Raw genomic sequence first — 13177 nt, forward strand, 5'->3', positions numbered from 1 at the left:
CTGTAATCTTATGTATTGTACAGCACTGCGCAATATGCTGGCGCTATCTAAATTCAATAAAGAAGAATACACTCTCCATGTTCTGTTTTGAAGTGTTCAGTAAAGAATTTTGTGGGTTTGTGTTTTCTTAATTCTATACATACACTTTTGCAAACATACAAACTGTTATGCAGGTGATCCAGATTTAATAACCTATTAATGAATGTGCTTTGCATGATAAATACTACTACAGCTATGCCATAGAAACCTATAGCATGCCAAAGTCATTCCAGACAAGGTTATGAGAATTTTTAGACACTCTTCATATCTATATTTCATGAAAGTAATGAAAGCAGAACAGCCAATTATAAAATTACAAGTTGCACTATCTGTGGAAAAAGTAATTACCAGTTGTGCTATCCTTCATGGTCTTTGTATGTGTAACTAGAAACAAAATTCCATGAGATTATAATTAGTAAATGGGTCTCAGCTTACATACACAAGCTAAAATCAAAACTTCCATTCCTTCTCCAAGCATTCAGCACGCCAGTGAGAGCACATGGCATGTTACAGCCATCAGGTGTTTCATCAGAAATCACACCAGATTATGTGATCAGGCCAGTGGCAGTAATGTTCATTCCTCATACAACTAAGGTGTGTGTGTGTGTGTGTGGGGGGGGGGGGGGGGGGCATGTAAGGGAATAGTACAAACATATAAAACAGATAGAATCAATTAGTAAATAAAATGCAAGCACGGTTCAACACTCAAGATTAAAAAAAAAAAAAAAAAAGAATATGTAATATAAAATGCTAAGTGCGTCACCCGACATAAAAGCCTGAGTGACAGCAACAGGCACCTTCTGTAGTCGCTAGCATCTCCAAGATCGGATTTCAGTCTATGGTTCCAAAACCAGAATAGTTTATTACTGACAGGTACACAAAACAGCTTATGCTTGTGACCCTCACTGCCAGAGCAGCACAGATTCAGCAAGTAGCCCCTAACCTAACACAAAGAACAAGAGCATAGATCACAGTCTGCATGCAGCACACAGTATACCAGGATTTACATGTAAAAAAAAAAAAATCCTTTACACACTTATGGATTGCTTACCTTGTTTTCTGCACAACTTTAACAGTGCACTATTTACATCACTTACCATCAGTAAATAGGGCCCGCAGGCTAAGATCTCCAATTGTATTTATTTATTAGAGGGGGGGGGGGGGGGGCGGGATGTTAAAGGATAGCTGAAGCGAGAGGGATATGAAGGCAGAGATATTTGTTTCCTTTTAAAGGGAACCAGAGATGAACCTGCACCCTGAAAATGAAAAAGATTTTATACATACCTGGGGCTTCCTCCAGCCCCAAACGCTCTGATCGATCCCACGCCACCATCCTCCGCTGCCTGCATGTATGAGAACCGGGTCCCGTCACTGACGTCATCAGAGCCAGCTACGCAGGAGAGGTGCGCCCTCTACGTATCTCTGCAGCGGCTGCTGCAGAGATACGCAAAAAACGCACTTCCCTTACGCTTAGACTGGCTCCGAGCCGGTTCTCGTATCTGCGGGCAGAGGAGGATGGCGGCGTGGGATCGATCAGAGCGTATGGGGCTGGAGGAAGCCCCAGGTATGTATAAAATCTTTTTACATTTTTATCTATGGTTCCCTTTCAGCAATACCAGTTGCCTGGCTATCCCACTGATCCTTTGCCTTTAATACATCTGACAGGATTAGCTGCATGCTTGTTTCCGGTGTTATTCAGACACTATTGCAGCCAAAAAGATCACCAGGGCAGCCATCCATATTCTTCTGACTTCAGCTGTCCTTTAAAGTACAGTGACCAGACGTCCCGCTTTAGCCAGGACGCGTCCCGGGTTTGGGGTCCCCTGTCCCAGGCTGCACCGCGTCCCGGGAAATGTCCCCCTTTCACCTGCGGGACATCCCGGCTGCAGGACTCTGGTCACCGTCAATGGCATCAGCCTCTCCCCCAGCCCTGCCCACCCTCCAATCATGTGGCTCCTTGGCCGCATCAGCTCCGCCCCCAGCTTGCTGCCCCCACCTTCCCTGCCCACTTTCCAATCGCGCGGCCGCCTGGCCGTTTCAGCTCTGCCCCCCGGCACCTGGGATGATCTACCCTCCAAGATGCAGCTTCCATGAGGGAGAAGGGTGAGAGTTTCCTGTCAGTGTCTCCTCCCCACCACCCAATCAGTGTCACCCTCTGGCTCCTACCCACCTAGTGTCTGTGTCACCCAGTCAGTGTCACCCTTCAGCTCCTACCCACCTAGTGTCTGTGTCACCCACCCAGTCAGTGTCACCCTCTGGCTCCTACCCACCTAGTGTGTCACCCCCCCCCCCACCCAGTCAGTGTCACCCTTCGGCTCCTACCCACCTAGTGTCTGTGTCACCCACCCAGTCAGTGTCACCCTCTGGCTCCTACCCACCTAGTGTCAGTCATCCTCCCCCACCCAGTCAGTGTCACCCTCTGGCTCCTACTTACCTAGTGTCTGTGTCACCCAGTGAGTGTCACCCTTCGTCTCCTACCCACCTAGTGTGTCACCCTCCCCCACCCAATCAGTGTCACCCTCTGGCTCCTACCCACCTAGTGTCTGTCACTCTCCCACACCCAGTCAGTGTCACCCTCTGGCACCTACCCACCTAGTGTCTGTGTCACCCACCCCACCACCCAGTCAGTGTCACCCTTCGGCTCCTACCCACCTAGTGTCTGTGTTACCCACCCAGTCAGTGTCACAATCCGGCTCCTACCCACCTAGTGTGTCACCCTCCCCCACCCAGTCAGTGTCACCCTCCGGCTCCTATGCACCTAGTGTCTGTCATCATGTGGCTCCTTGGCCGCATCATGTGGCTCCTTGGCCGCATCAGCTCCGCCCCCAGCTTGCTACCCCCACCTTCCCTGCCCACTTTCCAATCGCGCGGCCGCCTGGCCGTTTCAGCTCCGCCCCCCGGCCCCTGGGATGATCTACCCTCCAAGATGCAGCTTCCATGAGGGAGAAGGGTGAGTGTTTCCTGTCAGTGTCCCCTCCCCACCACCCAGTCAGTGTCACCCTTCGGCTCCTACCCACCTAGTGTGTCACCCTCCCCCACCCAGTCAGTGTCACCCTCTGGCTCCTACCCACCTAGTGTGTCACCCTCCCCCACCCAGTCAGTGTCACCCTCTGGCTCCTACCCACCCAGTGTCTGTCACTCTCCCACACCCAGTCAGTGTCACCCTCTGGCACCTACCCACCTAGTGTGTCACCCTCCCCCACCCAGTCAGTGTCACCCTCTGGCTCCTACCCATCTAGTGTCAGTCACCCTCCCCACCACCCAGTCACTGTCACCCTCCGGCTCCTATGCACCTAGTGTGTCACCCTCCCCACCACCCAGTCAGTGTCACCCTCCGGCTCCTACCCACCTAGTGTCTGTGTCACCCACCCAGTCAGTGTCACCCTCTGGCACCTACCCACCTAGTGTGTCACCCACCCAGTCCGTGTCACCCTCCTGCTCCTACCCACCTAGTGTCTGTGTCACCCACCCAGTGTCACCCTCCGTCTCCTACCCACCTAGTGTCAGTCACCCTCCCCACCACCCAGCCACTGTCACCCTCCGGCTCCTATGCACCTAGTGTGTCACCCTCCCCACCACCCAGTCAGTGTCACCCTCCGGCTCCTATAAACCTAGTGTCTGTCACCCTCCCCACCACTCAGTCAGTGTCACCCTTCGGCTCCTACCTACCTAGTGTCTGTGTCACCCACCCAGTCAGTGTCACCCTCCGGCTCCTACCCACCTAGTGTGTCACCTTCCCACACCCAGTCAGTGTCACCCTCTGGCTCCTACCCACCTAGTGTGTCACCCTCCCCCACCCAGTCAGTGTCACCCTCTGGCACCTACCCACCTAGTGTCTGTGTCACCCACCCAGTCACTGTCACCCTCCGGCTCCTACCCACCTAGTGTGTCACCCTCCCCCACCCAGTCAGTGTCACCCTCTGGCTCCTACCCACCGAGTGTGTCACCCTCCCCCACCCAGTCAGTGTCATCCTCCGGCTCCTACCCACCTAGTGCCTGTCACCCTCCCCACCCAGTCAGTGTCACCGTCCTACCCACCCAGTGTCACCTTCCTTCCCACTTAGTGTTACCCTCCTCCTCATTTAGGGTTACCCTCCTCCCCACCCAACGTTACCCTCCTTCCATCCAGTGTCACCCTCTCGGCAGACGGGAACATTTAATGCATTAATGTCTGAGGTAACACTTGCTGCACTTCCTATATGTGGGGTAATGTATGTGCATTTCACGTGTGCTGCATTTTACGTGTGTGTGTGTGGGGGGGGGGGGGGGGGGAGGGGGTGGTGGTAACAGTTACTGAATTTTAACATGTGCGAGGTAATGTTTGCCTCATTTCCCCATTTGCTGCATTTCATTTGTTGGAGGTGATGGTTGTTGCATGTCATGTGTCAGAGGTAATGATTGTTGCATTTAATCATTAAATTTTAATGTGTCGGAGGTAACGGTTTCTACACTTATTACTTGATGGTCATAGTTAGCTGCATTTGCTTCTTTGGAGTTATTGCTGCAGCATTTGGCATTTTGGGGGCTCATGATTACTTAATGGTATGCTAATAAATAGCATCAAAAAGTTTCTGCTGATTTATAGTCTGCACTTCCATGATGCAAATCTCCTGTTTCACCACATCATGGCGGAAACTCTGCTTTCTTATGTGTTTGGGAAAGACACTCTGCTTTCTAATGTGTTTGGTGAAACGATGACTAATTACACTTAGGGTCACTTTGCCTAACTGTTTGGGAAGCAATTCTCGCCCGCAGCCTTACTGTTACACCGTTACATTACAGTTAGCTCCGCCCATGTGATGCCATGACCACGCCCATTTTTTGCCGCTTCGCGCGCCGCACTGTCGTAATCTTGCTTATTCGCGCCCCCCCCCCCATGTCCCAGGTTGGGCCAATAAAAATCTGGTCACTGTATTTAAAGCATGTGACATGAGAGGGATATGGAGGATGACATAATTGTTTTATTTTAAACAATGCAAATTGCCTGACTGCCCTGCTGATCCTCTGCCCAGGGCCGCCATCAGAAATTTTGGGGCCCCTCAAACATCAGGCCTGGGCCCCCCTCCTTGGGCCCACCCGCTGGTTGCTGTGCCCGCCCACTAGCCACCACCTACGTGTCCGTGCTCTGCGATGAAAAATGTGCATGGCTCCGACACTGAAGAAAGCGGCATGCACAGCGTGATGCAGCAAAAAGTGGGCGTGACCATGGCATGTTGTGGGTGGAGATGAATACTAGCAAAATACAAGTAGTCCCCGGTTAACAAATGTGATGGGGACTAGTAGATCCGTTCTTATCCTTTATCTGTTCTTTTTTGTCCCCCTCTTTTCTTCCTGTGCCTCTTTTGTCCCCGTCTGTCTCACCTCAGTTTGCGCCTCTTTTGTGCCCCTCTGTGTGACCTCATGTTCCCGTCTCATCTCTTTTCTCCCTGTTCCTCTTTTGTCCGCCTCTGTTCCCCTTGCCTCTTTTATCCCTCTGTGTTATCTCTCATCCCCTTCTGTCTCAGCGCATCCTCCTGCCCTAGCCAGGTATAGGTGCCCCCAGTATAGGTAGCCAGGTATAGGTTCCCCAAGTATAAGTAGCCAGCTATAGGTGGTGCCCCAGTATAGGTAGCCTGGTGTAGATGCCCCCAGTATAGGTAGCCTGGTATAGCTGGTGCCCCAGTATATGCCAGCAAGATACAGGTGCCCCAGTATAGGTATTCAATTATAGGCGATGCCCCGGTATAGGTAGCCTGGTATAGTTGCCCCAGTATAGGTTATCCAGGTACAGGTGCCCCCAGTATAGGTAGCAAGCTATAGGCACCCCAGTATAAGTAACCAAGTATAGGTGGTGGTGCCCCAGTATAGGTAACCAGGTACAGGTGGTGCCCCAGTATAAGTAGCCAGGTATGGGTGTTGCCCCAGTATAGGTAGCTAGGTATAGGTGGTTCCAGCCCCAGTATAGGTAGCCAGGTATAGGTGGTGGCCCAGTATAGGTAGCCTGTAGCCAGATATAGGTGGTGCCCCAGTATAGAACGTCAGCTGTAGCGGACTCACTCATCTGCTTCCCACGAGCAAGCGCCGATGTCACTCTTCTCTCATTGCTGGTTAGTGAGCCACAGGCCCGCAGCCAGCACATGCGGCCCATCCAGCACTTTGGGGGGCCCAAGGCCCCCAGAAGCCCTGGGCCCCTCACTGCAGTGTCACTTGCCCCCCCCCCCCCCCTCCCCCGATGGCGGCCCTGCCTCTGCCTCTAATACTTTTAACCATAGACCTTGAATAAGAATGGAGATCAGGTGTTTGACTGAAAGAGAACCTGTAACAAAAAAAAAGTTCCCCTGGGGGGGTACTCCCCTCGGGAGAGGGAAGCCTCAGGGTCCCAATGAGGCCTCCCCCTCCCCTGTAGCTGCAGGCAATCCAGCGCTGGCTCCACCGAAGTGTCCCGGAATCCTCCCTCGACAAGGCTGACAAGCGCTGATAAGCACAGATTTATTTACCTTTCCTGGCTCCAGCGGGGGCGCTGTTGCGGCTCTCCGCACTGAGATAGGCGAAAATAGCCAATCTCTGTCAGGTCCGAGCAGAGAGCCGATACTGCGCCTACGCTGGAGCCGGGAAGGTAAATATTTACATCCTCGCTGTTTGGGGAGCTTTATCGCCGTCGCCGTGGGACCGAGGAGGACGGGGGAAGCCTCAATACGATCCGGAGGCTTCCCCCACCCGAGGTGAGTACCCCCCAGGTGAGGTTTTTATCGTTACAGGTTTTCTTGAAGTCTTACTGGATTAGCTGCATGCCAGGAAAGTGGTATTGTTTAAGAGGAAATAAATATGACAGCCTCCTATTTTCTTCTCAATTCAGGTGTCCTTTAACCATCTCAGCCCCCAGGTTGTTTTCACCTTAACTTCCTGCCGATGGGCGTGGATGCAGCGGCAGCCCCAGGACCCCCTAACGCCAATTGGCGTAAGGTCCTGCTGGCCTGTTTTGCAGGAGATTGCGTGCGCTGATGCGGCTGGCTGGGGGGAGGGAGGGTTTTTTGTAAAAATAAATATGTAATTTTTCTAATTTTACTATCTATTTATAAAAAATAAAATAAACATCTGGGGGGCAATCAGACCCCACCAGAGAGTTTTGTGTGCTGTGTTGTGTGGCCCTGCAGTGAGGCCCTAAAGCTGCAGTGGCCCTTTTTAAGAAAAGAGGCCTGGTCTTTAGGGGGGTTTAACACTGTGGTCCTCAAGCGATTAAAGGACACTGTAACAAGAGTGATAGGGAGGCTGCCATATTTATTTCTTTTTAAACAATACCAGTTGCCTGGCAGTCCTGCCAATCTCTTTGGCTGCAGTAATGTCTGAATCACACCAGAAACAAGCATGCAGCTAATCTTGTCAGATCTGACAACACCTGATATGGTGCTTGCTTGTTCAGGGTCTATAGCTAAAAGTATTAGAGAAGCAGAGAATCAGCAAGATAGCCAGGCAACTAGTATTGTTTAAAAGGAAATATGGCAGCCTCCATGTCCCTCTCCTTTCAGTCCTTTAAGGGGCAAGGAATTTTCACACTTCAGGGCTCCTCCCATTTATAAATCCCTATCACACACGTAAATGATCTAGATCTTTTTTTTTCAATCACAAATTAGGCTTTTTGTGGGTGATGCTTGATTTCAGTAATTTCTTTACTTTTCCTCAGCTAGGGAAAAACAAGGAAAACAATGAAACAATATACTATTTCTCCAATTCCACCACCTATTAAACAATGCTACTATAGATAAAATCCACACATTTCCCAATTTGTCCTGGCTTACTTTTTGAACATAGGATTGCGCCACACAATATCCTGGGTTACCCGATTAGAGTCATGTTCATTCATATACAGACTCAGGGAACACATGTGCCCGTTTACCAATCACCCATGTGCCCCGTGAGAGAGCAGCAGGCACCTGCCGACGATTTACAAGATGTACCGGTACTTCTAGACTGATTTACAGCGGCTCAAAGTGGTCATGTATGCAAAGCCGGTCGGTGCAAGTTATGTGGTTAAATGTGTACAGTACCATGCATATCCTATCAGCCGAGGTACTGTGATATTACATTCTACATAACAAATGTTCAAACATATTTCCTTGTTGCTTATAATTTCAGCTGAAAACATACCTGAGTTTATCTATGGGATGAGGCTGTGAAATAGGCCCTGCCGTTCCATAAATCTCTTGCTGGCGGCGAATATTCCTGGGAGGCTTGGCTGCCTCATGGACGTAAGCTAGCTTTACTTGCCGACCTTAATGTTTAGAGTAAATATTTCAAGTTAATATTTTGTTCACCATGATTGGGAAATTTTCCAAACTTAGCACTTGTTAGGAAAAAAAAAAAACCCGTGCCAATGGTTTAGCTGATTTCAAGTAAGCCTGTTTTTATTGTGTACCTTTGATCTGGACGTGTGTTTTTAGAGGAAAATATTTGTATCTTCTATGAAGCATGATAAGCTATATAAAAAAACTATTTCTGTGAAGCCTTACACTCCTGGGGATCTGAGGAACAGTACTCCACAGAGACAATGTACATGTATATAGCTAATCCTGCTTCAGGGGAAAACAAAAATAGATTTAAAAAATTTCGCTTTGTTAAGGCATCATCTAAAAACACAAAAGGGGGGTGGGGGGGCAATAGAATATCCTGAACCCTGTTTGTCTAAATCTGCACGGATATTGAGCCAATGTTATGCTGGATACACACGGTGCGTTCGTGCACTCGATTTCCCGCTCGATTCCCGTCGATTCGTTTATTTCCAACATGTCCGATTTGGATTTCGATGGATCGTTAGGTCGATTTGGCATACTTTGCATGCGAATCGACCTAACGATCCATCGAAATCCAAATCGGACATGTTGGAAATAAACGAATCGACGGGAATCGAGTGGGAAATCGAGTGCGCGAACGCATCGTGTGTATTCAGCATTATCCATCACAGTTTGTTAAAATCCTGTGTGCCAAGTCATCCTTCTATGAGCACAGACGTGACCTCGTTATCTGAAACATTCAAGCATTGGTGCCCCATGAACCACAAGGGTGTGTGAGACCGCACTCAAGTGATGCTGGGGATTGGCGTGCAGCAGATCCACCAGTGTACCCACTATGCAGCTAGTTTAGTACATGTTTTAATGATCCAATAAAGTAATTTCTGACAAAAGAGCTGTGCTGGATCATCTTGGAAGAGGTGCCCCATGAAGGCTGAAAACTTGGCTGCTTACTAATAAGACTTGGCAAAAGGATGTTCTGTGACACCAGAACACTGGACTCAAGCCATGTACACACACATATGCGATAACCATCGGCTAAATCGGTCGATAAGGACTGTTTCAGCCAACGTTCATTGTGTGTGTACAGCGCATACCGAACAATATTACAGAATGACCGATCGCAATGCTATTTTCAACCTCGCTGACCGATTGAAGCCGCTTTGTTAACAGGTCTTTGTCCCTCCGTCCACCTCCATAGCAACAGAACATATTGTTAGCCTCAAGGCTAGGAATGTGTCTGGACAGCTTCGTTCCCGGAATTGTCGCTCGAGGGATCGTTTCCTGATCCCTGATGTGGGCCAATTGTTACGTGTGTACTTAGCTTTAGGACTGACTCATACAGTATGTGTTGCAGTCAGATTTGTTGCACCACACATTATATGTGATCTGCAAGGTAAACAGAAAGACTTATGACTTTCATGCTACCCTTCCAAGTACAGTAATGTGTTGATGTGTGGTGAGTCATAACTAGGGATTAGTCAATGAAATGCAAAGAATTCTGAGATAATGCAGGTTTATGCAAATTTTGTATGCAAAGTTATTCAGCTTGAAAATGAGCCTATCAAATTTCACCTTGGCAGAATTTGGCTGGTGCATAAGCCTGCATCAACTAACAACCATTTGCAGCTCCTTGACCAGCCCTAAGGTGGCCATACATGGTACAATTTTTCAATTAGATAATTTAGTTCGATTATTCCATTAGATTGAATATAAAGATTTTTCCAGCATGTCCGATCATTTTTCCAGAAAAAACGGGATAATCGTTCGAATTTCTTGATTGAAAAAAAAAAAAATATTTTCAACTTTCATTCAATTCGATCATTTAGATCGAATAAACGGGAAAATCGAACGTTTTTATTGTACCGTGTATGGCCACCACTAGTCTGACCTTTTTTGTTGTCAATGCAGGCATTTTTTCTATTGCACTACCGTGGCAAGCTCACGCGTTTTAGCATATTGCAGAATTAAAATGCGTACATCAATGTGTCAGTGCGATGATATAGCCTAATATTTTGGAGCCGTGAAGGTCTGTTTGGCAAGGCTTCTAGCGTGACCTGCAATTCTGAAGGAAATAAAGGATTTAGCCACAAGCCAAATAGAGATCATTTGGAAAGGGAAAGCTTCTTATGGCCTGTGCTTGTATAGAATTTAAAGCTTTGTTTTTAATTAACAGAGCTGCAATAACATTCTCTCCCATTATATTTTTTGCTGTTCAAAAATAATGCACATCTGCTACTCTTATCAAAATCCAATGAATCATTTAGCAGCATTCAATTACATTTTAGTTGTCTCATTGCAGGCAGACTACCTGTGCGTGTAAATAGGGATTGCCTGAATGGGCATAGGATATTGCACAGCATTCACAATCAATAGGAAGAGACTGAGGTGATTGCAATGTCTGTTAAAAGCAGGGTTAAAACAATGTATTAAGAAAAAAAATGCAAGGCAGAAAATTACTTGGGTGTATTACGTATTCCTTGTCGATTTTGATTACCTGAGAACTACTGTTCTATCGAAAAACAAAACAGTAAAGTAAAAGGGAAGGCCTATACACACATATGGGTTTGTGCTGGTTTTATTGCATGGTTCCCTGTCAAAGGATAGTCAATCCACCTCCATTCTATCACTCTTCGGCCCGGTTCACATTAGCGGCTGCTATCCGGAATCGCCGTGCCGGAGCCGTGCCGGAGCCGGACCGCATGCGGACCGGACGAAACGGACGCACGGCATAGCAATGAAAGTCTATGCGACCGTTCACATGCGTCCGTTTCGTCCAGACCGGAGCCGGACCGGATCCGGACTCCGGCGTCCGTTCCAACATGCGCTATTTTTTGGTCCGGCTGGTCCGGCTGACGTATCCGGACCGGAGCCGGAATGTTGCATCCGGCCAATGGAAACCAATGAGAACCGGAGAGCGCACAACACACTGGCTATAAAAACCGGATGTTGTACCACACTTCCTATGCTGACTCTATGGTATGGTGGCCATTTTGGATGGGGACCACATGGCACCAGCGTTCACAGAGTGGAGCAGCAGTGACTTCATGCTGGAGCTCTTTGGCAGCAATATGGAGCAGGATCTGTCTGATAGCGAGGGGGTGAGGCCCTACACATCAGAAGACCTCATCCTACAGGTGCAGCAGGTACCAGCCCTGTGGGACAAGGGGGATGCGGACCACAGCAACATCAAAAAATGCAGAGGCCTGTGGAAAAAAATTGCCAAGCTGTATGTGGAGGACTTTGAGAACTTGAGCAAGAGACAGCAAGGCACAGAGGGTATGTTGACTAGAAGTTTTTTGGGGGGGCTTGTGGTTTAAGCTTGTGATGTATTCCACTTTTGCTATGGATTTGTGTCACCCACGTGTTGCCCACCCACCTGTTCCCCACCCACCTGTACCCCACCTGTGATGTATCCCACCCACCTGTACCCCACCTGTGATGTACCCCACCTGTGCTGTATCCCACCCACCTGTGATGTATCCCACCCACCTGTACCCCACCTGTGATGTATCCCACCCACCTGTACCCCACCTGTGATGTATCCCACCCACCTCTACCCCACCTGTGATGTATCCCACCTGTGATGTATCCCACCCACCTGTACCCCACCTGTGCTGTATCCCACCCACCTGTGATGTATCACACCCACCTGTACCCCACCTGTGATGTATCCCACCTGTGATGTATCCCACCCACCAGTACCCCACCTGTGATGTATCCCACCCACCTGTACCCCACCTGTGATGTATCCCACCTGTGATGTATCCCACCCACCTGTGATGTATCCCACCCACCTGTACCCCACCTGTGATGTATCCCACCCACCTCTACCCCACCTGTGATGTATCCCACCCACCTCTACCCCACCTGTGATGTATCCCACCTGTGATGTATCCCACCCACCTGTGATGTATCCCACCCACCTGTACCCCACCTGTGATGTATCCCACCCACCTGTACCCCACCTGTGCTGTATCCCACCCACCTGTGATGTATCACACCCACCTGTACCCCACCTGTGATGTATCCCACCTGTGATGTATCCCACCCACCAGTACCCCACCTGTGATGTATCCCACCCACCTGTACCCCACCTGTGATGTATCCCACCTGTGATGTATCCCACCCACCTGTGATGTATCCCACCCACCTGTACCCCACCTGTGATGTATCCCACCCACCTGTACCCCACCTGTGATGTATCCCACCCACCTGTACCCCACCTGTGATGTATCCCACCTGTGATGTATCCCACCCACCTGTGATGTATCCCACCCACCTGTACCCCACCTGTGATGTATCCCACCCACCTGTACCCCACCTGTGATGTATCCCACCCACCTCTACCCCACCTGTGATGTATCCCACCCACCTGTACCCCACCTGTGATGTATCCCACCCACCTGTACCCCACCTGTGATGTATCCCACCCACCTGTACCCCACCTGTGATGTATCCCACCCACCTGTGATGTATCCCACCCACCTGCGATGTACCCCACCTGTGCACATAAAACATACACAATGACCAATTATTATACATCAATTTATTGTAAAAAATTAATACATTTAAAATCACTCAAAAACTTGAAACTCCAAAATAAACACATTTCAACAAAACATATTAAAAACCAAACATTCACCCTCGTCCTGGTGGTGTGGTAAAAGTCTCAGTTGGTCCCTGTTCCGCAGTGACACTACCCTTGGCCTGGTTGCATACCTCCGCAGGGGCATTAGTGGAAGCACATTCGGGGGTTCCGGAGTCTCTCTTTCCTCCTGCCGCACAAAGTTGTGGAGGATGCATGCTGCCTTCACCACGACAACTGCGTTGCCCGGTTTCAGCAGCATGGGCGTGTGGAACACCCTCCACTT

General features: G+C 49.3%; 1 protein-coding gene across 1 annotated transcript in view; it reads right to left on the bottom strand.

The window, feature by feature from the left end:
• LOC137504757 (elongin-A-like) overlaps positions 1-13177 on the bottom strand; it is a 111566-nt gene that overhangs the window by 15186 nt on the left and 83203 nt on the right. The window contains exon 9 of the mRNA XM_068233342.1: positions 8164-8287. Coding sequence (XP_068089443.1) covers positions 8164-8287 — 124 coding nt within the window. The remainder of the gene's footprint in view (positions 1-8163; positions 8288-13177) is intronic.

The sequence above is a fragment of the Hyperolius riggenbachi genome, chromosome 4, assembly GCF_040937935.1.
Source record: "Hyperolius riggenbachi isolate aHypRig1 chromosome 4, aHypRig1.pri, whole genome shotgun sequence".
Lineage (NCBI taxonomy): Eukaryota > Metazoa > Chordata > Amphibia > Anura > Hyperoliidae > Hyperolius > Hyperolius riggenbachi.